The 27,690-nt window shown below is 40.4% G+C and overlaps 1 protein-coding gene across 1 annotated transcript in view; it reads right to left on the bottom strand.

Annotated features, from left to right (window-relative positions):
• Positions 1-2,120: 2,120 nt before the first annotated feature.
• LRBA (LPS responsive beige-like anchor protein) overlaps positions 2,121-27,690 on the bottom strand; it is a 640,201-nt gene continuing 614,631 nt past the window's right edge. The window contains exons 53-56 of the mRNA XM_040418535.1: positions 15,593-15,694; positions 15,269-15,465; positions 4,865-5,016; positions 2,121-3,892 (exon numbers count right to left, since the gene is read on the bottom strand). Of these exons, the coding sequence (XP_040274469.1) occupies positions 3,802-3,892; positions 4,865-5,016; positions 15,269-15,465; positions 15,593-15,694 (542 nt within the window). The 3' untranslated portion in view covers positions 2,121-3,801. The remainder of the gene's footprint in view (positions 3,893-4,864; positions 5,017-15,268; positions 15,466-15,592; positions 15,695-27,690) is intronic.

Below are 27,690 nucleotides of genomic sequence, written 5' to 3' on the forward strand. Positions count from 1 at the left end.
GTTTATGACTTCTTAGTAATTTAGACATGAGAGTTATTAAAGGACAGGCACAAAGTGAAAGTAGGATGCACATGGCTAGAAAAACAGTCAACCCTTTGTGACAGAACGGCTCAATAGTTTTAGTAAAGACAGATTGAAAAAAAGATTTTTAGCCCCAAATCAGTAAAATCCAATCATAAAAAAAAAATTGCTCCCGAAGGTGTACATAGCCTTTAAGGACATGGACAAATTTTTTTTTTTGCATTTTGTTTTTTTACTCTGCACCTTCCAAGAGCCATAACTCTTTACATTTTTCCGGTAACATAGCCATATGATGCCTTATTTAGGGGATTTTTAAAGATGCCATTTAATTTACCATAGCTTGTGCTGGAAAACATACATTTTTTTATTTGTGGGGTGAAATTAAAAAAATAAAGCAATTCTGCAATGGTTTGAAATATTATTATTTTTTGTTTGCAGCATTCACTAGGCACTAAAAATGACATGAAAACCTTATTCTGCGCGGCGGTGCGATTACAGCGATACCAAACATATGGTTTCTATTATGTTTTAAATCTTTGCATCTTCATATTCTGACAGCTATAACTTTTTCATGTTTCTGTATAGATGTTTCTGTATACAAAGCTATACATATATAGCTATACAAAGCTATATATATTTTATATTTTTTACTTTATAAAATTAGTCCCTTAGGGGGCTTGAACATGCAATCTTCTTATCACTTGTCCCATAGACTGCTATAGAATACTATTGCAGTCTATGGGATTTTCACAGGCTGCCCGTCAGGCTGTCCCTTGGGCACAGCTGTTCAGGCGGCTTGCCTTCACAAACCCCCATGCTGTCATGGTGACCAATTGTAGCCTTCCGTTTTCACTGCAGGGGCTCCGATTGCAAGGCAGAGGAAGCCCCCTCTAACCCCACAGATGCTGCGGTTTATACTGACAGTGGTATCTGAGGGGTTAAATGACCAGTACTGGAGTAATTTCGGAACCTGGTTACTGCCGGCAGTTGCCTTTTGTATTATACAGCCAGCACCTGCTGTGCATGGAGAGAGCTCAGCGCGTGAGCCTGCTCCATACAACCGCTTAACCGTCATGACATGCGGGCACGTCATGGTGGGTTAAGTGGTTAAGGTCTATAGGACTAAATGAAAACAGCAGAGTGCAGATGAGGAAAATCTTCATCTTATGAATATCTTCTATTCATCATCGCATTCAGAGAACCATAATTATTTTATTTTTCCATCAAAGTAGCTGTATGAGGATTTGTTTTTTGAAGGATGAGTTTTCTTCAGTGGTGCCATTATGGAGTACATATAAAAAGAAAAAAAAAGCAAGTCTGCCATTGTTTTTTGTTTTAAAGTTTACACTATTAAACATGTGGTGTAAATAAAGTGTTCATTTTATTCTATGGGTTGAAACACTTATGGAGATAACAAATATGTATAGGTTTTTTATGTTTTACTACCTCTGAACAACAAAAAGTTTCTAAAAAAAAAAAAAAAATTTTGTGTTGTAGCATTCCAAGAAACAAATTTCTAGAAATGTAGCTGTATGTGGGCTTGTTTCTGTGGCACGGCACATAGATGTCATTGGTACACTAGGTGGCGCCATACTATGTAAGTAAACCACCCCAAAAATGAAGTTAACATGTTACTTAAACTGCACGGAGAGCTCCATCAAAAATTCCCCTTCCAGAAAAAAACAAAAATAAGCAATAAGCCTTATATACCCAAAAAGACTTTCTGATACATACATTCACATTGAGAATCAAAAGATGTAACGCCAATAATGTTCAATTACAAATTCCATTTTATTTTTATCCATTCAAACTTACGGAATCCCCACACTTGAGCTAATGAAAAGATTGTCACTGAATGAGTAGAAAAAAAGTGAGCTGTACCAGCAAGCCGGTAGACAAATTCTTGACTAAGAAAGATGTGGAATGTAGGTTCAGCTCACAAACAGATCACAAAGTACAAACAAATCTTTATGCAATACAGACTTTTTACGAAACAATACAGTTCTCTTTGTCACAGATAGGTTCACAGAATTCTGCACGGCAATCTTGTAGAAAAGGGAAAGACTATGCAAGGAGAAAAATAAATGTAAGTTATGTAGTTCACATTATTACTGTAGAACTGTCTGGGGTGCACCAGACACTTATTACAAACCGTTTTAATCAATAGGATTTGGTGCTACAACTAATAGTACCCAAGGTGGAGCGGCAGAAAATCACTAGAGTACTAAGGAGGAAGAGAATAGAAATGTGGATCCTATTACACCTGAAAATGTCTGCATATTTTTAGATGCTGTCTATGTTCTGCTCGATATTAACATATTCACATAGAAGAGTAGTAAAGAAACAGATTTATGAGTGATGTAACATCAGCTCCACTGAAGCAACATGACATCAATAGTACTAACGTCTCCTAAATGGTCACCAAGAATATTTTGTCCTTTTTTTCTTTTTAGCCCATGGTATGAGATAGCAAGTATGGAAGCTTCCTTACCAAAAAAAACACACATTTGTGCATACATGAGCTATATATGTTATTGCAGGTTAACCAAATTCAAGTGGTTGTGGCTGAGCTATAGTATCAAACCCATAAGAGAACTGGGCACTCCTGTATGGTTAGGCTTATACAATGCTTTTATTGTAGAGGCAATATTTCGGTCCATACACACAGTGACCATCCTCAACGTGATTGCCACTGGCCAAAGGGGGACTTCCAAGTTGAAGCAATGAAGTGCATTATATAATGGACCGACATACTAAATATCACGAGCCTGACATTTAAAACATTGGTCCATATCTTAACGCGCTTCTACTCGGATATTGTCCAGCAGCAATCATGTTTAAAGAAGGTCCCTGTATATATGGACTGAAATGTTAAAAATATAACTGTATTGAAGTGCAGAGTACTCTGGGATTGTGATTTATAGGGCAGGACCCTACTCTAGCACCCTGTCAACCACAGAGAGCTGTGAATCCCACTATGTTAATATCAGACAAGAGTGGTGCTGTTTCTGGAAGGAAGCAGCCATGTTGTCCTAATCTCATACTATACTTGCTTAGAGCTAAACCTGTTATACTGGCAATATTTTGTATCTCACACTATTTATTCTACTATTCTCCTACCAATTTTACTTCCCCTACTTAATGAGAACTCTATGGGTAATCTACTACTGAGCAAAGTGCTCTAACATCAAGATGGAACCCATTTCTTCAAAACTGTATACCAGCAATGAACCATGATTACTAATATTCCCGACCTTGTATTTTCTCAGTGCTGCAATAGTACAATCATTTAGGGGGAGAAAAAACATGAAAAAGGTGCTGCAGAATGGCATAAAATGTATGAAAAGTCGCAGATTAAAATGTCTCGAGAGAAGTATTCCTCAGTAACTTGGATAAAATCAAGACAGAAAAAAATTAGTCATTGTGAGAGACCCGGCATAAATTATCCGGCCACCAAGCTACGCTTACTTTCCAGATACACAGATGAAAATAAACGTCTCCTTAGGACTAAAAAATATATATTTCTTTATATATATATTTTACTACATGACCCAGCAGCCTTTATACTTCTGCAAGTTTTTCATCCCACAAAAAATGTAAAGCAAGATCTACAAAAATAGCAATTAATTCTAAAAATAGTTGCTGATCTGAGTTTTGTTAAATTACATTCAGATGTAATATAGCCATTTCTAAGGACCTATGCAGTGGCAGGTGGCGTTCACGGCCTGACGGAAGTGAGAATTTCAGTGCATCAGTAATATATCCACAGCTTGCTTGGAATCAATATCTTGTCTGATATTCATGGTGCCAGCGGTTAAAGTCGTTGTAGAAGAGCACAATGCTCCCTGATGCCATTCCAGTCATTATACACCTGCAAGTAGTAGTGAAATAACAGGCGGTCATATACGTGATATGATCTCAACAGACTAATCTACATTTGCATAAAAAATTATTACATTTTGCAAGGGGTACAAGGTCCCCACATTTATTTATCTGCTAACTCTTTGGGTACTAAAAGTTATACATTTCAGATAGGACTTACAGAATAAGCTGGGCTGTGCCTACAAGAGCTTTAATGGGTTATATAGGGTGAAGATTTACATTACAATAAAACACTGTCTACTACGGGTTCGGACAGGGGCGAAGCTATAGGGGTGCAGAGGTACCAGTCGCTACCGGGCCCAGGAGCCTGAGGGGGCCCAAAGACACTTGTGCCACATAAGACGACACTGGCATTATAGAAAGTGCATGCTGGTCAACAGTGGCATAACTACAATTGATTGAGCCCCACAACACATTTTTGAACCCCCCCAACAGCAACTTCTTTGCAACCCACAACTTGCATACAATCCCCACTCCTGTGGCTAGTCAAGAATGAGCTCTCAGACATGGCCCGGTAGCCACTCCGTCCGTTTCCTACAGTGTCACTGTATATAATGTCATTGAATAATACTTTTGAGGGGGCCCTGACAAAATCTTTTAGTCTTCCTCCAGAGTGGGCCCCTTGTGAGTCCGGACCCAAAGCAGCCGCTTCCCCTGTAGCTACGCCCCTGCTGGTCAAGTTACACCTCTTGTGGTGTTGGCATGGGGGATTGCTGTTTCAATTTTTGCTATTTAATTTAAAATTTTGCCTTCAATTTTTGAAGGCTATGCGCTTCCCTGCCCCTGGCCAAAAAGCACTGAGGGAAGAGGGGCCCAAGCTGAACCCTTGCACCAGGGCCTATGAGCCTTTAGCTACACCCCTGGTTTCAGGTGGGGATGTACTGTCGTTCTGGCTGGGAGATCACTTCTAGTCTTGACGGTCATTCTATAGAGCACACATATCAATGACAAACAATCTTACCTTTGGTCATAGGACATGGCCATGGATCGGATGCCAGCATCACAGCCTGGGTAGGCAAACAGATGTTTCAGGTCACATACTTGCCAAATCATGACAACTCCACTGTCTCCTCCTGTTAGAAGGTACTGCCCATCTCGGCTCAACAGTATAGCCTAGAAGGTTCAAACAGATAACCAGTTAGAAGCACAGATAGAAGGGAATCATTCTACATGGGAAAGGGTTTTACTTCCCACGATCAATTACTACTAGGCATTTTGGGGAAAAAAATTGAAAATCAGGATAGAACATGCATTTCTGTAGGCAGATAAATGCTTGTTTAGACTGACATGCTCCCTGGACTCACTTGGTGGAAAGTTCACGAATAGCTATAAACTCCAAGCAATGTTTTGGCAAATACTGTCTGTTGCAGTTTGTCCCTGGGATTTATCCCTTTGTTCCGATTCAGCAGCATAAAAAAACTAACGTAAGAACTGTAATCATGATGTGGACTACCTGAACAGCTTCTATAAAGGGAATCTGACACCAGTTCTATTCAGTCCTGTATGAGCATAAGCTAATTACAGAGACACTGGGCAATATAGTTTTTGCCCCAATCGTTTTCTTAAAACCCCTGATGAGCAGCTCCCGCAGGACTCCAGGCACAGGAGTCCACTCAATACACATGCTTGAAGATCCTTTTTCCCATGAGCTGTAGCTCGCCCTGCAGCTGACTGCCAGATTCCTCCTAAAAAAACGAAAGCTGTCAATCATCGGCAGGAGGGCGGGGAAGTTGTAGTTCATGAATATGAGGACTCCTGTGCTCCGGTCCTGCAGGAACTTGCCGCCAATGATTTACAAAAAAGAAAAGCTAAGGCAGCATAAAACTGGTGACAGGTTCCGCAAAACTGCAGAACATCTGTGATTGGTACTTGAGGGATGAGGACAACTGTCTGAATGGCTTCACTGAACAGTAGGCTTATGACTGGAAAAATAATTGCACAACAAATAATACAGTAATTACAATTAGGGCTTCTTCACACGCAAGTTTTTCTGCATTTTTATCCAATTTAGGACCAGACACAGTTTAGCCATTTCTTACAAGCCGCTGTAACCATTTTTTAAATGCTGGGCCTTTTCTGTGTTTTTGTTTTAAATTATTCAGATTTCATACCATTTTTATACATATGGAAAATTTTAAATATAAAATGCTATTGATTTCTTTATCATTTTTAGGCTTATAAATGAAAAAAAAAAAAAAAAGTTTACAAAAATTGCCTTTTTGCAACTTTTTTTTTCTGGTAACACATAACCCTAAAATAGACATGGGTCATTCTACTGTAAATGCTGATATATTACATGCCCAGTTTTGAGTAATCAGGCATTGGTAAAGAATGATTCATGTGGGGAATGGGTTATTTCTGAGCAGTATTTTAATACTTTCAATAGTTCTTTACAAACCTTTTTTATTTTGTTACATTTGTAACATGCATTTTTTTCTGGTGTTTTTCAAGTCCTATAAAGAAGCCTATTGATAAAAGCAACCATACTGTTTTAGAAAAAATAAATAAAAAATGCCACCAAAACAATTCAAGGAAAATTTAGGATTCCATTTATGCCAGAAAACAGGTATCAAAAAGATAAAATTTTCGGTACCTGCCATATTTGTGCCACTTCTAAAAACGTGGGTGGGAAAGTGGGGGTGGTTAGCTATGTTAATTAAATGCACTACAGATTTATCAACTGTGATTTTTTTACTACAGAAGGCAAGCAAAAACTGGAGTAATGCCTCTAGACAGCAGTGTGTAAAGATGCAACAAATTTATGAAAAATGTATCAGCTGATAGTTTTAGTGCAAATTACACAAATGCACATTGAAGGCAAAACGAAATGTAAAAAAATCCCCTCATGATAAATCACACCTTTTGTATGTAGTACATTTTATATTTTATTATTGACTGTAAAATCTGGCTGCACAAAAAAAATAAAAACCCAGCTAAAAAAAAGCCTGCACCCCTCCCCCTTGCGCTCCTAAAAGACTAAAGAAGGTAGAGAAAATATAACTGAATAAGAAACGTGTTTATTATAGAAAGGTATTTATTAAACCTTTCACACAATTTTAATTCGTCCACTGTATTACTGTATGTATTACTGTATTTGCCTTGCGGTATCCAGCCGTTATGTGGTTCTTGATGATTTTTGCAATTCATCATATTTGGGCTTCTAATGGCAGCACAAACTGCTATCAAACTGTTCGACAAAGCGTACATACAACTTTCCCAGAATTGTCCTGTTTCATAATACTCAGTGTGAACACTGGCAGTCGGAGCAGAATATATAAGAGAAAGCATGTATCCCTATCCAGATACCCTGCCATAGATTATGACATAAGCTAAATCAATACTCATTTTGATCCCCTGTTTGCGCTGCTGCGATCTCCTGAGGCTATTTTTGAATTGCAATTATTACCATGACAAATAATTATTTGCTACACTTAGAAAATTCATCTGAAGAAAATCCATTAACCTCCCAGTCATGGTTCAGTGACTTTTTAGATTCTAAGCGTTTTATGAGAGAAATTCTATAGTAAGAGGCAAAATTAAAGCCATTAATCTTTAACCCTTGTATAACCTGAGAAAATGATTCCTCTAGTGTCTTTATTAAATTACTGCCATCTATTCAGATTATCCAATTTGTGGATGTGTCTTCGGGGTTCACATTCTTCGTACCAGGAAATCAGAACCTTCTACACTATAATTTTCTCATTGGTATTTCTAATGGTAGAATAAACTTTGCATTGAATTTTACATGTAGACAATATGTGGTGTTGTGCTGAGGTCTGATTGTTACATGGCGATTTACTACCAACAATGATCAGTAAACCTGATCCACAGAATCACATTTATGTGCCTACTGTATATACTATTTTAGGGCCAGGAATACAGGTATTAAAAATAAAATGGAGGAAGGCAATTGGGATACCAGTTTGATACCATGTCATATAGATTTAATTTAAGAAAATACTGTGAAAGCTAATACCAAATAAATAATTCAGTAAACATTTAGTAAAACTTGTAACTTATTCATTTAAATTCCTGCTCATTCTGGGCTTTGAAGTCCAGGTCCTATCAGTGATTGACATTCTTCCCTCTATGAGAGTTGTCAATCACGGATAGGACCGCCTCCTTGACTTTTCAGCCCAGAATGAGCAGAAATTTAAATGAATAAAATATAAGTTTTATATAATAATTTTCCCTCAAAACTTTATACCATTCTGCTCAACAACTCCTGCTGCCTTCAGCTCAGACACATGTTCAACCTGACAGGTTCCCTTTAACCTATATGGAAGACTGTTAATTACCAGGGGTACAAATGTAATACCAATAATTATGAAGACCTAGACCAAGAATGTTCATATCAAGACCGAAATTATCCACTTATTATTGAGAACCTGAGACATCTGCAGTGTGACAAGAAGTCAATGCATGGTCTTTCACATAGGGACCACAGTGCTCTGATTGTTCCCCTTTCATCTTAAAAAAGAATAAACTCTGGAGAAACAAATCTATTTTTTTTTATTTAACAGGTATTGCCTTGTAAAATAACATGCACATATAGGAACTATGAAACCTGCTCTGTAAAACAAGGTCATTCTTCAGTGGAGAAATGCAATTATGTTATGCTGAATATGGTCTTATTTCCCATATCTGCTTTTCCATAGACATGACATATAGAGGCTATAAGAGTAACCTTTTCAAGGAAAACATATGATAGGGAAGCTGATGAGTCAGAAAACCTTCATGTGGACTGTCTAGCATCAAGTGACGAGGGGGAGTGAAGGAGGAAAAGATAAGAAAAAAGTGAAGAAAGTAAATATGATCACAGGCCTTGTAGAGGGAGTTAGCAAATCTAAGAGCAAAAAAGATAAGAAATATGGCAGTGATTTCACAGTGAATGAGCCTTGCGGAGAAAAGGAAATCCAGGAAAATACATGGGAAATGTATGTTAAATACTGAAGAGCTAAACCCTTCCAGACTCCTACAAAATATGAAACAGCCTTAAAGGAAAACGTGTTCAGAAAGAAAGCTCTGCTGGAAGTCTGCTACAGTAGAGAATGGCATGCCAGACTGTCTCGACCATGATTCAATGCTTAGGTTATGGACTGTAAAAGAATGCTGCATTATATAGAGATTTATGCATATGTATAGGACTTGGCATACAGAGCCTCTAGTACAGACACTTCCTGAAGTCAGCAATACGCAGAAAATATTCATTCTTCTTGGTGCAAAGGAGTTGTCCCAACTGCTGGGACCTGCACCGATACTGGGGTTAAAATGAGATCCTAGCAGTAAGCCTTTACTTTCTGTATCCCTTTAAAAGGATTGTCTGGACGTTTAGGAACGCAAGCTGTATGCTTGTGATGTATGTATGATTTGACTGTATTATCATGATATACTGTATATGTGTATCTTCTGTGAAATGTAACAGAAATTGGACTTGAGGGCATGGTTATGTAAAGAAAAAATTTGTAAAGTCTAATAAAAAGAATTTAAAAAGGGTAAAAAAAATAACGCTGTTAAAATGGGATAAACTTGAAAATATGAAAAACTATTTTCGAATGTTAAATATCCCCCGGTGGTCCCTCATCTTTATTTTCCTTCACATTGATGTGCCATATATCCACGTGCCCGCAGCCTCCAACGACAGGCCTTACCATGTACTGCATGGGAACCTTTAGGTCAATGATTGGCACAGCAGTCACATGGATATACAGCATGTCACTGCTGCAGGAAAATCAAGACGGGCAAGGACCACTGGAGCAATGGTGCCGGTGCATCGGGGGATTTTAGCAAGTGAGCAATATCTTTTAAAAGTTATACATTACTTTGTGAGAAATACAGAATGGTGTACTGGCGCTACCCAGGTTACATCCATAGGTTTCCAGGCACAACTCAGTAGTTGAGCATTCTTTAAAGGGGTTCTTGAGGACTTTAAAATAATCAATATCAAACTGGGGGTGTCAAATTCCCAGCAAATTCTCCATATGCTGGAGCTGCTGAGTGCTGAAACCAGGCACTGGAACAGGACGGCTCTCTACACAATGTATTGGCCTTGCTGGGTTACAGCAGCACTGCTATTTCACTTGAAAGTTGAATGAGTGAAACCAGCACACTAGGATTCATGTACCACCACTCACTGGATAGCCATTTTACAATCCAAGTACAAACTATACTATCTAAAACAATAGACCTTATTTTACACATTATGCGTCTATGAGGGACAGTTTTAAATACCTTTGCAAAATCCAAAAAACTCTATATCCACAGCCCTTCAACATTGTCCTCTATAAAAACCTCAAACCCAAACACTACCCATGTGTGATACTCAATGGTTTGTGTGAATGATTTACAGCTCTGCAGGGTGGACTGGCCATTGACTCTACAGTTAAAATTCCTGGTGGGCTGATGCCCAGGGGGCCACCTTAGCCCTCCTCATGGCCACTGGCTGCATACACAATGATCTGATGCTCTCAGCAGTAATTAATGCCTCCTGAATTCAATTGTAACACCATCCTCAGTATTGCGATACAATGAAAGACTGCAGGGGGGTGGCAGTATTTTGTGCTGCACTGTGATATTTGGTTCTGCTGGGGTGGTATTTTGTGCTGCACTGTGATATTTGGTTCTGCAGGGGCGGTATTTTGTGCTGCACTGTGATATTTGGTTCTGCTGGGGTGGTATTTTGTGCTGCACTGTGATATTTGGTTCTGCAGGGGCGGTATTTTGTGCTGCACTGTGAAATTTGGTTCTGCAGGCGCGGTATTTTTTGCTGCACTGTGATATTTGGTTCTGCTTTGGTGGTATTTTGTGTTGCACTGTGATATTTGGTTCTGCTGGGGTGGTATTTTGTGCTGCACTGTGATATTTGGTTCTGCTGGGGCAGTATTTTATTGTCTATCTGTGTTGCCCTGTTTTCTGTCAGTTTGGACCTGCCTACAACATGGGGCCTCTTAGGTTTTTCCAGGGCCATTTTAAGCTCCCATTCCACCCCTACAGACCTGTAAGGTACAATATACAGCAATTAGGTTTACATATATAAATGATTACATATTTTTTTTATTGTTTCTTCCTCTAACGCATGCATCAGTGACCACAACTTGTGAAATGCACACACAGCAAATCGCCCCGACAGTAAGATACTTCCTACGGTCAGCAATGGAAGAACAAATTGCCGCACTCCTGTCGCCGAACAACACGGTTGCCATAAGCTTCTATTATTTACTCAAACACAAACAAAGAAACCCCTTCTATCCTGCGATTACGGCACGTAGGCAGCTACTGTGCCCTTTCCAATCTCCAGACAAAAGCAAATAATTGGATCCCTTGGGTTGCCAGAGCTAGTGTCTTTGCCTCAGGTAACAGCTTGGTTTAAGGGGTGGATTTCCTTTTCATCCAAGTTATTCATTCGGACGTCTAAACATTGCATGGTAGATGTGCTTTGACGGGCTGTTGGCCGGGGCTCGGGTGAGCAATGCAGCATTTAAAACAAAAACAGGTGTATACCGTTGATTAGAGCGCGAGTGTCCCCAGGCAGTCTGGAGGTCTCTTGGTAGTTTTCATGAGCAGGCTACAAGAAAGTAAATTAGAATTCTGTCCTGTGTCTGATGATTGTAAATTGTTACTTTTGTCGACATCCTGTGGGCTTGGGCTTACCATGACACATGAAACACAACCTGCTTAACTCCCCTCATTCAGTCAATGGCAGTCGGACTTGACCTTAGGTTTCCTTGGCTTCACCTCTGGCACCCTCCCCCCTTCCTATTACTTGAGAAGCAAGCAGTGAAAACATCAGTCTACCACATCCATGGGCAGGTATTACATATGGGGGGTGGGGGGGGGGGGGGGGGGGTGGACTTTAATCACACAGTTGCCACTTGCCTGCCAGCATGATAAAGTGCAGAAGCAGATGAGGAAAAGGGGCTGTGGATTGTTTAACTCTAAAACCCAACAGGGACTGCTTTGAAAAAAAAGGGAAGGGGGAAAAACATGTGGCCGCAGTACACATGTGTTTGCCTGGACCGCCGACTTCCCCAGCCTCAGGCAACAAACTCTAGCTCCCAGCACACACTGAAACACAGCAGAAACTGTTTGAGCTGGCAAGGGATTTCAAGATATTTTACAGATTTATTAGCTTGGCTGACAACATAATCACAACGGAAAGTGACAGATTATGAACATTATTTTTGCAAAAGGGGAAAAAAAACTAAACATCAGGGGACCCTAAAAGCAGGGACCCCAAACCACCCTTTTCCCATGACAGTAAATCCAGTCCTGTAAAACATGTGTTTGTGCAGATCCTACCTGCTATTAAAAGAAGCCATGTCTTATAGCTATATCTTTACAAGCAGAAGACCTTCTGTCTTAGGTGCAATATAGCAGTTTATTTCCAAGATGGTGGCGGGATTTATACTCATTTTAGAAAAAAGATTGAAGAAAGAATTAATATTAATTGCTTTTCCATTAATGCTCTTAATTATAACCCTAATGGATTGTCAGACAAGTGCCTTCACAGCGTAACTATAGGATATCAAAGGGCCAAAATATCTGCTCCCTGCAGTCAGTAGATATACAAGATTACTTGTCTAGGACCACTCTAATTTCTGAGCTGGACCGCTCATTCATCTTGATAGGTGTATGACCTCCAGATTTACTAATCCTATGGTGTATCCTTAGCGCGGCTGTCTAGACCTGCACCACATTTATCACAGGGGCTCAGGCTGGTTGAGAAATGTGGTGCAAGGATAGACACTTTTCACTAATTCTATACCATCTATTGACTTCCTTACTTTGAGACAGAATTTTATGCCAGAATATTGGAGCATCTTAGGCCCATCCCCTTTTACATGAAGCCCCACTCCTTCACCACTTGGAAAAAAGTGTAGAAACTCTAGATGCGCCAAATCGCTCCACTTTTTAGACAGATTTCTGGAGCAGACACAATAGCAAGTGTGCAATGCATGGAGTAACGGCTGGTCTGGTACCAGTCCTGCAGTGATGGGTTTCACTAGAATTTGTAATGTTACCTAGTATATACCTTCAAAAGTCTAATGCTAGGATACAACTTTCGTACCTATATAGTAAAACAGCTGTATGCTTTTCTATTGAAACCTTCCCTGTACCATCATCATCATTCTTCGTTTCCACATTATTCCTGACATTAAAGGGGTTCTCCGAGCTTTTAATATGGATGACCTATCCTCAGGATAGTTGTGAATATATTAGAAAAGCACAACATATAGTAGTGCGGTGTGACTAGAAAGGGATCTTCAACCCAATTCCAGTATTAAGTAGATTCAGTGCACACGCAAATGTGATTCAAAAATATATCTTTTAATCTTCCAAGAGGTATATATTCATGATTTTCCATGGTCTCAGCAAAAAAATAGAAAATGAAGGTAATTCATAATATCAAGAGCTGTTTCTCAGATGGATGATGATGACAATGTTTCAGTCATGGTGACCTTTTTCAAGTCACACCAAAGTATAATGCTGAGGGGGATGGTGCCGATCAGCTGTATGAGGAGACGGCACGCGCAGTATGCATGTCTATGACAAAGCAGCAGAGAGCAGGGAGAGAGATGGGACGTGCACACTGCCCGGCGCCCTCTCCTCATACAACTGATTGGTGGTGCCGCCAGGTGCCAGACCCCCCCAATCTGATTGACCTATCCTTAGGATAGGTCATCAATATAACAAGCCCAGAGAACCACTTTAGTGGGGTTGTGAAGCCTTAGGGGGAGATTTATTATGTCCTGTATGCCAGAAAACTACCACCCAAAAAACATCTCAAAGTTTGGAGCACTTCATACTGGAGCCAAATTTTGCAACTTTTTGGGTGTTTGGAGCACTATTTAAAAAAAATAAAAAAGTGGGCAGAGGAGGGTGGGGAGTTGGTGTTGCAGGGCTGGTGCAGCCTGTCACAGATTATAACAGAAATCTACACCAGCTCACAATTCCAGTTTGGTGCCCCGGCCTGCACAGATGGGGAGCTAGGGACAGGTTAAGACTGGCGTGTAACACGATGGTCTAAGTAAAGGTCCCCTTTAGGGTTTACATTTTCTACGGTTTCGTAATACTTAGAGCTCATTCACAATTCTGTGTCCATTAAAAACGTCTGTAATAACCAGATAGCACACAGAAATCATCCATGCCTTATCCTATTATTTTTCCATTGAATAGGTCAGTGTGCATTCCGATATAAAAATTAATTGCAACATGAAGAAAAATCCATCTATGTGAATGACCACTTAGACTGCAGGAATACAGCACTAGCTGGTTTTCTGTGTTGAGCCATGAGTTGTCTCTTCTGAAACTGAAGATATTTCACGTGGTACATTAGCTTAGGGTACGTAGGTTAACATTTGCGTTCAACAGATCCGGCAGGCTGTTCCGGCTATAACGATGTGCGGGCGCTATCTGGAAAAATGCCTGAACAGCCTGCAGCATCCGTTAAATGCAAACGTGAACCTACCCTTGCAATGCCCATTCGTTATCCTGTATATCCTGATTGTTATATGCAGCAAAGAACTCCACTGAATGGGGACGGGCAATGGCTACTCCAATCACTTGTCCCCCATACAGATTCATTGTTTCTGGGCGAATCCTTGTTTACGCGGAACGGTCCCCTGCCCAGAAATTATTATTTTGGTGTCCACATCTACAAAGCTTTCACCAAAAGAACAAGCGCTTGTTTTTCTCATGGGGTGATTGGAGGCAATTATCAGGAACCAGTGTTTGTACAAACGTTCTTTCTTGATAATAGCCCCACTCATCGCATCATTGCAGTGGATTTTACATGTAGGTAAAATCTGCAGCAAGTTACTGTACCAGGCAATTGGATGAGATTTTACAAATCGCATTCATATGTTGTGAACTTCATGTGTGTGGGGAGCGGATAATAAGATCCATAGAAGGGCCGTTTCTGTTGCAGATTTGTACCACAAAGTTCACCAATTTCAATGTTGCAGGCTTGAAATCTGTGGTGAATCTGCATCAAAGGGCATTGAATGTGACAAACTGAATGTGCATGCCGTACATAAGCGCCAGCAGAGGTGCATCCATAGACGGGAGCACTGGCTACCGTTGGTTGATCCAGGTAGAGGATAGCACATGCGGGTGAGAATGATGTTGTACATGGACACAACTGTTCATAGCACACAATGCAAGACGATACAAAACAAGGCAACGGTGGGACTTGCCCTTTATTTTTATTAATTTTGAAGGACAGGATTAACTATGGCTGCATTATATCCATGGACGGCTGTTTTTTTGGTGATATCATGGTAAATGGGTATTAATAATCATCAGTTGCACTTGAAGTCATTACATGAGATTTTTTCTGTACATACAGAACATCATAAAATCTTACCCGTGTATTGTCATCCATTTCCTTTGTGGCCTGCAGCTTCCCATTCACACTGAATACACAGAAAAGTCCCCTCTCATAGTATATAACACAGTGTCCCTCTCTAGAAGCCTGGATAAGTTTGGGCTGAAGGCAGTTTTCTGGAGCCTCTAGTGTCCTCAAAAGATCTCCATTCATAGAATGTATCAAACAAGGACCTTCTAAAATACAAAAAAATAACCAAGTAAACCATTTAATACCCCACTGGGATTTTGAAAAATGCATGTTATGGTGCTATGCAAGGATTTAATGAATGTGACTGCCTGTGGTGTACAGGCTTACCCTTACCTTTGGAACCACTTATCACGAGGCCAAGTTCTGCGCAAACAGCAGCGCAGGTAATCTCACAATCGTGGCCAGTCAGAATTGCACGAGGAGTGGCAAACTCATCTACAAAAAAAAAAGAGAGAGGATTAAGGGGTGTCCGTTACTGAGGAACATAGATTATTCTTCTTTAAAGGGTCACCGAGTTTTGGTAAAGGTTTTGATATATCACAGAGACATACCTATGGTTTTGATTGGTGGGGATCTGGCCACTGGGACCACCACAAATTGGGTAGAATGAGAAGAGAAGCGCGGGCTATCATGCTCTCTCTCCTCTCTGCAAAAGACAGGCTCATTTCAATTCCGTCCTCTGCAGCAAAGAGAAAGAGCGCAATATGTGTGCATTTCTCTTATTCTAGAGATCGGTGGGGGTCTCAGCACTCAGACCTCAAACATTTGATATGTCGCAATGTATCAAAAGTTTTATTTTTAGATAGAGGAGAGAATAGACTGTAAATGAAAAGGATGCATATTTTCAGTTTCCCCAACATCTGGACAAATGGGCCTTCCCTTACATACATTAGACTGTTTGCCTCTAATGTAGTTAAAAAAAAAAAGCACCACTGTTAATTATGTGTGCATGACGGAATTATAAAAGAATGGCATGATCAAAATTGGCAACTGCTCCAAGTATCTTACCTTACCTGTACTATATACCTGCCTTTTCACACTTTTCCCCATTTAATTTTATGCTTGATGGGTTATCCCAACCATATGCCATGGCACAAGCTACAGTATATATCAGACATGGTATGGAAGTTTTGTCTGGATACTAGTGGCACAAGTATATGTTCACTGTATGGCAGAATTATGTTGGCCCTGCATGGTAAGGTTATTTGGAATCATATTATGGTATTATTTAGGCACAGTAGGGCACTATTAGAAAGTAACAGTCCTCCTTATATCCTCAAAGATGTGGAACTGCTCTCAGCTTGCCTATGAGCCTCAACAGACCTCGAGTCTGCTCGGAGTGTATACGCTAGTCACTGCGAAAACTGTAGACTTCTACCACAGTCCAGCATAGTAGTTATAGCCTACATTTTGCATGTTCTCAAACAAAACAAGTATAATAACTATAACTGTAGGCAGCATGGTGGCTCACAGGGTAGCTGGGTACTGACTTCTAATCTGACCAAGGGAAACATCTGCATGGAGTTTATACATTCCCCCCAATGTTTACATGGGTTTTCTCCAGGTACCCCAGTTTCCTCCTCACTTCATATACAGGGGTGCACCACCAATGAGGCAAGGTGAGACGATTGCCTCAGGCAGCACCAGGTAAGGGCAATAGGGGGCAGCAGAAGGGGGAATGGTCTGTTTCTGCAGTATAGTATTGAGAAGCACAGTGGGCACAGTATGTGGCGCTGTATTACCCTGTATGTTTTGTAGAGCTTATTGTAATGTTTTCCAAGTATGTCTTTAACAGTAGGGCTGGAAGGAAGAGGTTAGGTTATGAAATTGGCATTGGGAGGTTGGGGCGCCATTTCAGTTTTCGCCTCAGGCAGGAGAAAGGCGAGGTGCACCCCTGTTCATATAAATACTAATAGGTTAATGTGGAATTTAGATTGTAAGGCTCAATGGTGACAATTTCTGTACAGCACTGTAGAATACATACATTAATAAAATAAATCAGTCTGAAATGCATAAGCTGGCATTTGTTCTGGTGCATTTCCTGACATCTGCACTTACATCCCAATGAAAGATGGAGAGGAATGCCAGCCATCTCTATTTTAATCTACTTGGGTGAGACGTGTACATTTGTACGGATGGTTCTTTTAAGCTAAACTTTTTGCCTTTTTTCTAATATCACTATAATGTCTGCTACCTTTTTCTCATTGATTTCACCAGTTATAAATGCCATTTTTGGTAGTGCATCTAGAAGTAACCAGCTTGTGAGAGTTTGGAGGGAGGGAAACACTATAATGAAAGAGAGAGAGAGGCAACGCAGTCGCCAGACAGACAGCTTAGAACTCCAATAATGCTTTGCACATGGGGTTTTTCTTTTCATGTAGCAAAACCTGCAAGAGGAAAGGGGAGGGATAGGGGCCATTTTTTTAAATTATACCATTGGCATGTGAGTAGTTTGAACAAGATCAAGAGGTTCTTTATCTTGACCTTACCACGAATGTGTGACAGTGTAATTGAAAAAGACATCTCTCTTGCACATAGAAAAAAATGCAGACTGTCGGCAAAAAAAAGAAAAAAAAAAAAAGGTAGGTGTTTGTCAATCGAAAGCAGGAATTCTGAAACACTCAGGGAGACAGACTTGCACAATTTAACAAATTGGAAGGGATTGAGGCATAGTGAATAATAACCAACATCATAAATCATACAGGATTTACCAAAATATGTCAAGAAAGATGAGTGATGTGAATCGCTGATCTATTAATTTAATTAAAGTAAAGGCCTAAAAAAGCCACAATACTTCAAGTTCCATTCTCTGACAGCAGCTTCTCTCCCACGGAACCAGTATGTTAAAAATCCAACATGGCTGATCCTTCTTTCCTGGTAAGCCGTCCAGGGACAGTCATAAGGTTCTCATACAATCATCAGCCGATCCCTTGAATTACAGATGATACAAGAGTGGCAGATGGATTTTCACTATTTTCGTCTATAATCTTTTGCATGTGTTGAAGAAAAATCACTAGGATGGTACATCCGAAGTAGAGTCGCAAAAGACTTTGTTGTAATACTGTACGGAGTTCCTGCTCCGTACAGTAGTAGAATGTGCTGGCTCCACTAGAAACCGAACCAGACCTCGGTACCAAGTTTTTTTTTACAGTAATACGGTGTCTCGCGCGACATTGTGAAGTAATATCTTCGGCTCATCGGAGCCAATACATTCTAATACTGTACGGAGCGGGAACTCTGTGCAGTATTACAACAAAGTTTTTGCAAATTGACTTTGGATTTACCATCGGAAGTCGATTCGCTCATCCCTAAAAATCACCAATGCTTTTTGGCAATTCCACCAATGAAGTAAAAACCTGGTGCTGATATAAGCATGCCAGAAACATGCTTATGACCATATTTATTTTGCAGCTGGCAAACCGCATATCCGCAAAATAGAGATACCGGTGCTGTGCATGCCACATACAGTCAGGTCCATAAATATTGGGACATTGACACAATTCTAACGTTTTTGGCTCTATACACCGCCACAATGGATTTGAAATGAAACAAAACAAGATGTGCTTTAACTGCAGACTGTCAGCTTTAATTTTAGGGTATTTACATCCAAATCAGGTGAACGGTGTAGGAATTACAACAGTTTGCATAGGTGCCTCCCACTTGTTAAGGGACCAAAAGTAATGGGACAATTGGCTTCTCAGCTGTTCCATGGCCAGGTGTGTGTTATTCCCTCATTATCCCAATTACAATGAGCAGATAAAAGGTCCAGAGTTCATTTCAAGTGTGCTATTTGCATTTGGAATCTGTTGCTGTCAACTCTCAAGATGAGATCCAAAGAGCTGAAACTATCAGTGAAGCAAGCCATCATTAGGCTGAAAAAACAAAACAAACCCATCAGAGAGATAGCAAAAACATTAGGCGTGGCAAAAACAACTGTTTGGAACATTCTTAAAAAGAAGGAACGCACCGGTGAGCTCAGCACCACCAAAAGACCCAAAAGACCACGGAAAACAACTGTGGTGGATGACCGAAGAATTCATTCCCTGGTGAAGAAAACACTCTTCACAACAGTTGGCCAGATCAAGAACACTCTCCAGGAGGTAGGTGTATGTGTGTCAAAGTCAACAATCAAGAGAAGACTTCACCAGAGTGAATACAGAGGGTTCACCACAAGATGTAAACCATTGGTGAGCCTCAAAAACAGGAAGGCCAGATTAGAGTTTGCCAAACAACATCTAAAAAAGCCTTCACAGTTCTGGAACAACATCCTATGGACAGATGAGACCAAGATCAACTTGTACCAGAGTGATGGGAAGAGAAGAGTATGGAGAAGGAAAGGAACTGCTCATGATCCTAAGCATACCACCTCATCAGTGAAGCATGGTGGTGGTAGTGTCATGGCGTGGGCATGTATGGCTGCCAATGGAACTGCTTCTCTTGTATTTATTGATGATGTGACTGCTGACAAAAGCAGCAGGAGGAATTCTGAAGTGTTTCGGGCAATATTATCTGCTCATATTCAGCCAAATGCTTCAGAACTCATTGGACGGCGCTTCACAGTGCAGATGGACAATGACCCAAAGCATACAAAAAAAAAAGCAACCGAAGAGTTTTTTCAAGGGAAATAAGTGGAATGTTATGCAATGGCCAAGTCAATCACCTGACCTGAATCCGATTGAGCATGCATTTCACTTGCTGAAGACAACAATGAAGGGAAAATGCCCCAAGAACAAGCAGGAACTGAAGACAGTTGCAGTAGATGCCTGGCAGAGCATCACCAGGGATGAAACCCAGCATCTGGTGATGTCTATGCGTTCCAGACTTCAGGCTGTAATTGACTGCAAAGGATTTGCAACTAAGTATTAAAAAGTGAAAGTTTGATTTATGATTATTACACTGTCCTATTACTTTTGGTCCCGTAACAAGTGGGAGGCACATATGCAAACTCTTGTAATTCCTACACCGTTCACCTGATTTGGATGTAAATACCCTAAAATTAAAGCTGACAGTCTGCAGTTAAAGCACATCTTGCTCGTTTCATTTCAAATCCATTGTGGTGGTGTATAGAGCCAAAAATGTTAGAATTGTGTCAATGGCCCAATATTTTTGGACCTGACTGTATTTCACAGTCCCAATAGCAGAAATACTTATTCTTGTCTACACCCAGTTTGTTATTAAAGATGCATCGAGAAAGGAACTTGCCTGGCTCAATGATGGAAGGTGTAATAATTATAATTCCGAAAAAAGGTAAGGACCCCACAGATATGGGATCTTATAGACCGATCTCATTGCTGAACACCGATGTAAAACTCCTTGCAAGCATTTTGGCGTCAAGACTTGCAGGGGTCATCTCCTCCATTGTCCATCCAGATCAGAAGGGCTTTATTCCAAATAAGGGCACGCACCATAATCTTCATCGTCAATTTGCTAACATACAGGCTCCTGGGGGATCTGCTCACTCCATCCTGTCTCTAGATGCCTCTAAGGCCTTTGACAGGGTGGAGTGGCGATTCCTCTGGAAGGTGCTGGCCAGAATGGGCTTCGGGGAGAGATTCATAAATAATATTAAATCTCTGTATAGACACCCTACAGCTAAGTTGAGTCTTAATGAAAACCTTGTAGAACTCAATCTGATTCTATTGATAATGAAAACCAGGGCAAAAGTAGGGATCTGGTTGAGACTCCCTTTATCTAGAGCTGATTGAGTCTCACTGGTTAAGATGGTAATTATACCTAAATTTCTCTATGTTCTTAGAAACATACCCATTTGGATAGAGGACAAATATTTTAAACTTTTGGAAAGAATAATTAATGACTTAGTCTGGGGAAGAAAACGAGTGAGACTCAGACTAGAATATCTATATAAGCCTCTGGAGTGCGGGGGCCTAAATCTACCATACTTCAAAGGCTACTTTATGGCAGCTCAGTTATGGACGTGCAATGAATGGTCAAATAGTACATCTCTGAGCAGCCTAGTAAGAGCCTCCACGCACAATATATTTACGTTGTTAGAATCCGGGCTAATGATTAATAAAGAGTTGGGCTATAAAGAGACTATAAAATCACTTCTGAAAATGTGGGCTATCACTAGAGGATGGTTGGGGGTAAAGGGATCACTTATATTCACGCCTCTTTGGCATAATAAACACTTACAGACCTTAGATGGTATAGCAACCGATCAATTCTGGCAAAAGAATGGGATTTTATATGTGGCACAGGTTGTTAAGAATAAAAAAATTAAGACGTTTGCGGAACTATCACAGTGTACAGAACCTCTCATGGTTTAGGTACTTCCAGCTTCGGTCGGCACTTTCTAGATTGGATGATAAATCATTATTGGAAATAGATACTTTGTCTCCATTAAATGATGGTTAGGGAAGATATCACTAGGAAGGAAGATTTAAAATATATATAAACTACTAATTAAGTCACGTTTTTCCGAGACACAATCACATGGACAAAGGGCCTGGGAGATGGACTGTCCAAATATAAAGCTGGTGGGGTGGGGGGGTATCTTTACTAATCCAGATGTACTTTCTCATCATTTTAATCACGTTTTAACAGAGTTTAATATTTACCATAGACTGTACGTTACTCCCACTTGGTTAAACAGATGTAGATTAAGAGATACCTCCAAGTGCCCTCGTTGTGATAATGTAGGAGCGGACTATATGCACATGATGTGGCTTTGCCCAGGTCTTGTAGCATATTGGAATGGTATTAAAAATCTCCTTACCCACAGATTAAAAATACGTATATCTCTTGACCCACAATTGTTTTTACTGAATGATCTGTCCACATTAACTATCCATAAATACCAAAAGATTCTACTGGGTAGAATACTACTACTGGCCAGATTACTGATCAGTCGAAATTGGTTTGCACGCCATACTCCAGAAGTAAATAACTGTATAAATCTGGTTAATAAGATCAAAAACTATGAACGGATTCTGTACAAGCACAGAGGCGGATTAGAAAAATGGAATAAGATACGGGAAGGTTGGAAGTTCTGATAGGCTCTTATGATGAATTTAACAATGTGCGACTTTTTTTTTTTTCTCTCTCTCTTTTTGTTCCTCCTACTCTTCTCTCTTCCCTTCCCCCTACTCTGTTTGAGAGGGGAGGGGGAGGGAGGATAGTGGACGCATCGCAGGTGGGGGCGGGGGAGAAAATGGAGTAAGCTAACTATACTAAATGCTAATTCTGATTTGTATATTTTTACTCTTTTGTATACTAATAAAGTTGTAAAAAAAAAAAAAAAAAAAAAAAAAAAGAAAAGTCGAGTGGCTGAGATGATTTCTATATACAGGGAGTGCAGAATTATTAGGCAAGTTGTATTTTTGAGGATTAATTTTATTATTGAACAACAACCATGTTCTCAATGAACCCAAAAAACTCATTAATATCAAAGCTGAATATTTTTGGAAGTAGTTTTTAGTTTGTTTTTAGTTTTAGCTATTTTAGGGGGATATCTGTGTGTGCAGGTGACTATTACTGTGCATAATTATTAGGCAACTTAACAAAAAACAAATATATACCCATTTCAATTATTTATTTTTACCAGTGAAACCAATATAACATCTCAACATTCACAAATATACATTTCTGACATTCAAAAACAAAACAAAAACAAATCAGTGACCAATATAGCCACCTTTCTTTGCAAGGACACTCAAAAGCCTGCCATCCATGGATTCTGTCAGTGTTTTGATCTGTTCACCATCAACATTGCGTGCAGCAGCAACCACAGCCTCCCAGACACTGTTCAGAGAGGTGTACTGTTTTCCCTCCTTGTAAATCTCACATTTGATGATGGACCACAGGTTCTCAATGGGGTTCAGATCAGGTGAACAAGGAGGCCATGTCATTAGATTTTCTTCTTTTATACACTTTCTTGCCAGCCACGCTGTGGAGTACTTGGACGCATGTGATGGAGCATTGTCCTGCATGAAAATCATGTTTTTCTTGAAGGATGCAGACTTCTTCCTGTACCACTGCTTGAAGAAGGTGTCTTCCAGAAACTGGCAGTAGGACTGGGAGTTGAGCTTGACTCCATCCTCAACCCGAAAAGGCCCCACAAGCTCATCTTTGATGATACCAGCCCAAACCAGTACTCCACCTCCACCTTGCTGGCATCTGAGTCGGACTGGAGCTCTCTGCCCTTTACCAATCCAGCCACGAGCCCATCCATCTGGCCCATCAAGACTTACTCTCATTTCATCAGTCCATAAAACCTTAGAAAAATCAGTCTTGAGATATTTCTTGGCCCAGTCTTGACGTTTCAGCTTGTGTGTCTTGTTCAGTGGTGGTCGTCTTTCAGCCTTTCTTACCTTGGCCATGTCTGTGAGTATTGCACACCTTGTGCTTTTGGGCACTCCAGTGATGTTGCAGCTCTAAAATATGGCCAAACTGGTGGCAAGTGGCATCTTGGCAGCTGCACGCTTGACTTTTCTCAGTTCATGGGCAGTTATTTTGCGCCTTGGTTTTTCCACACGCTTCTTGCGACCCTGTTGACTATTTTGAATGAAACGCTTGATTGTTCGATGATCACGCTTCAGAAGCTTTGCAATTTTAAGAGTGCTGCATCCCTCTGCAAGATATCTCACTATTTTTGACTTTTCTGAGCCTGTCAAGTTCTTCTTTTGACCCATTTTGCCAAAGAAAAGGAAGTTGCCTAATAATTATGCACACCTAATATAGGGTGTTGATGTCATTAGACCACACCCCTTCTCATTACAGAGATGCACATCACCTAATATGCTTAATTGGTAGTAGGCTTTCGAGCCTATACAGCTTGGAGTAAGACAACATGCATAAAGAGGATGATGTGGTCAAAATACTCATTTGCCTAATAATTCTGCACGCAGTGTACAGAGGGAAGACCGACGGTACCATCTGTACCTGAGGACCCACCTTCTCAAAGTCAATCATCATGAGCATCTTGCTGCTGCTTCCACTGTGTGAACTGTAGTATTTGCATGTAGCTGCACAGTGGGCCCCCAGAAAGAATTCAACACTGGATATTAATACTGAGAGCCTATCCGCAAGATATGCCATAAATATCAAACTGGCGAGGGTCTGACACCTCTGAAATCAGCTGTTACATTGGAGAACCACTGCCGAAACGACATAACACCGTCCAATGTGTAGTGGAGAGAGCTGATAACTGCAGTGCTGATCCCACAGAAGTGAGTAGAAGCCATCAGAGTAAGGCTACTTTCACATCTGCGCTTTCCCTTTCCGCTATTGAGATCCATCATAGGATCTTAATAGGAGGGGAAACCGCTTCAGTTTTGTCCCTATTCATTGTCAATGGGGACAAAACAGAACTGAAAGAAACGGAAGGCACTCCCTATCGCGGACAGAATAACGCTGCAAGAAGCGTTTTTCTGTATGCGATAAGGTGCGGAGCAAGACGAATTTCACTGAATACGGATCCGTCCCCCATTGACTTTCAATGGTGTTCGTGACGGATCAGTCTAGGCAATGTTAAAGATAATACAACTGGATCCGTTCATAACGGATGCAGATGGTTGCATTATCAGTAATGGAAGAGTTTTTGCTGAACCATGTCGGGTCCAGCAAAAACGCTAGTGTGAAAGTAGCCTAAAATTAAGGGTTCCTCATCTGATCCGCAAAAAAATGTGAATCGAATGCAGGGGAAAAAAACATGCTCATGTGTATGAGGCATTAAGAAGTACAAAGTTTCTCTCTAGACCAAAATAAAGTTCACAGCTTTACAACAAACCATTCTAAACGTCACATTTTACTAATCTCTGAACCAGCTTCCGCAAATATCAGCTTATTTTTGCCTCAAGGTCAGAATTTTTGCCTTTTCTTGGCAGAGTAAACATGTTTTTAAATACTTATGTACCTAAATCCCACTCTTAATAATGCAAAACTGCTAATACCTACTTTCTGGAGGAGGGGGTCTGCTCAGCAAACAAGCAATAACATGAAAGTGGCCCACACAAATTCCCACTAAGGAGAACTCTTGAGCTTATAGAAATGTCTTTTTTTTTTTTTTTACAACTGAGCACAATCATCTCAAAGCAGGGATTTTATTTATTTTGCTATAGAAGACTTGGAGTAGCCTAGTATAGCAAACAGTGTCACTTTATATCAGAAGACATTATAAACAAGCTACAGTACAACACAGAATCTCCACAAATGTAGAAGGTTTTATATTCAGTTTCTTATATATCGGCGACATAATCATCAACTGCTGACAACACTAGCTAGGGGCTGGGGAGAGCAATACTTACATTTTGTAGAGTTGTTTTTTTTATCAGGAGCAGTGTGAATAGGAACTTTTATTCTGCTCCTTCGAAATTCCCAGGAGCTGGGACTTCACAGTAAAAGTGCTCTCTGCATTGAACTGCTTCACAAACCCTCCCCACTGCTCTGAGTGACAGCAGTAGTATCCAACCAGGAGATCAATACACATCTGTCACTCAGAGCAGAGAGGACTGGGAAGTGAAGCTCAATGCATAGAGCACTTTTACTGTGAAACCTCCTGGGAACTTGCAGGAACAGAATCTGGCACAATAACAGTTCATATTCACACTACTCTTGTTAATAAAAACGCCACAAAAAGTAAATGGTTTGTAATGCTCTTCTGGGCCCCTACCTTGTGATGTCAGTAGTTTAACATGGTCAAAATTGCTGACAGACTCCCTTTAAATCAGTCCCTGTACAAAATGAGACTTCAATACAATGAACCTCTATCAATGGGCAGAACTTTTGTAAATATCCTATATCTACAATAAGTAACTTGATTCAAAAAAGTAAAAAATGCTGCAAATGGGCATGTCTTTTACCCTTAAATATGGGAGCACATTTTGAAGAAAGCAGAATAGCACATAAAGAAGACTATGGCACAGGGCTGCAAACATAAATCTTTGTGCTGGTTATGCATCCAGTGTAAAAAGAAACATTTTTGCCATTTTATATCAAAGCTTAGTGTTTGCTGCCAAAAAAGCACACCATAAAACATCATGCACCACACTGTGCTACAATAAAATAATACCTATCACCATAAACACTCCAGTGGAATCAAGTCACATTAAAGCCAGGACTGTGTAATTCAACTTCTTAATTAAATGTGTATGTGACTTCATGCATTTCTCAGCCTGAATATAATTTATCCAGAAAATCCTGAAGGTAAAGGATCCTAGGAACGCAGGGATTGAGGGAAAACACAGATTAATACAGTGTATAGGCACATGCTACAGCTTTCCTGCCTCCGGGTATTTGAGGATTTTACACTTTATGGAACTGAACAAAAGCATCAAGATTTAAAGGGATCCTCTGGGAATCATCTACAATGTACGCTCTGCTGCTTTTCAGCCCTCTAGCTGACATCATGGGGATCAGGTGATGGCATTGCTTATCAGAGACCTTACATAGACTTCAATGTACACATCCCACTCATATATTAGCTGTACGGATGTGCTGAAAAAATGAGCACAATTCTGGGACCCAAGGAACACAATCAAAATGGTTCTCCTGCAATTAAAGGGGTTGTCTCACCTCAGCAAATGGCATTTATTATATAGAGGCAGTTGATACAAGGCACTTACTAATGTATTGTGATTATCCATATTGCCTCCTTTCCTGACCTGAATCATTTTTCCATCACATTATACACTGCTTGTTTCCAGGGGTTAGAGTCACCTCTGCACTCCAGATATCAGGTGGAAGGATGGGAGCTGCTGCGCATGCACTCCTATGCGCGCTCCCACGGTCTCAGCCACCAGAGAGGCTGGAACTTTTTCCTATAGTGTGCAAACACGGCCACCGCTGCTGAATTGTGGGGTGGTAGTAAGCATGACAAAAAAATATATAAATCACAAAAAATAAAACATCTAATATGATGTGATAAATAAGTGGATGTACATGGCTACACTTAAAAAAAAAAAAAAAAAAAACACAAAAAATAATGCACAACACATTAGATGCAAACATATATGGACTAAGCCCTTATACTGATATGATAAAATGCGAGACTCTCAGCCAATATATTTTGATCAAAATACATCTTTGCCCGCCTACCCGCCCCCCAAGGTGGTCTCAGTCCGGCAGGACCAATGTTTTAGCTTTTTCAAGTCTGGAGTCACTCCTATTATTCCACCTTGGGAGTAGCAGTTTTTTGGGCACTTTTGCCCCACCTATTCCACAGTCCGCCTTGATTAGGTGGTACATATAGCTGTGCCTGTTCCTCCTCTCATCGGCTGCTTGATGCACACAGAGGTACCTAGGAGCTGCACACTATATGTGCAGGGTCTGCTCAACTGAATGTAGATGCCCAACAGCATAGGTAGGTTTAGAGTAGGACCTGCCTGACTAAGACCACCTTGGTGCTGGTAGGCAGGCACAGATGTGCTTTGATCAAATTATATTGGTTAAGAGTCTGCGATTTTATCATATCA

Source organism: Bufo bufo, chromosome 2 (assembly GCF_905171765.1).
Source record: "Bufo bufo chromosome 2, aBufBuf1.1, whole genome shotgun sequence".
Taxonomy (NCBI): Eukaryota; Metazoa; Chordata; class Amphibia; order Anura; family Bufonidae; genus Bufo; species Bufo bufo.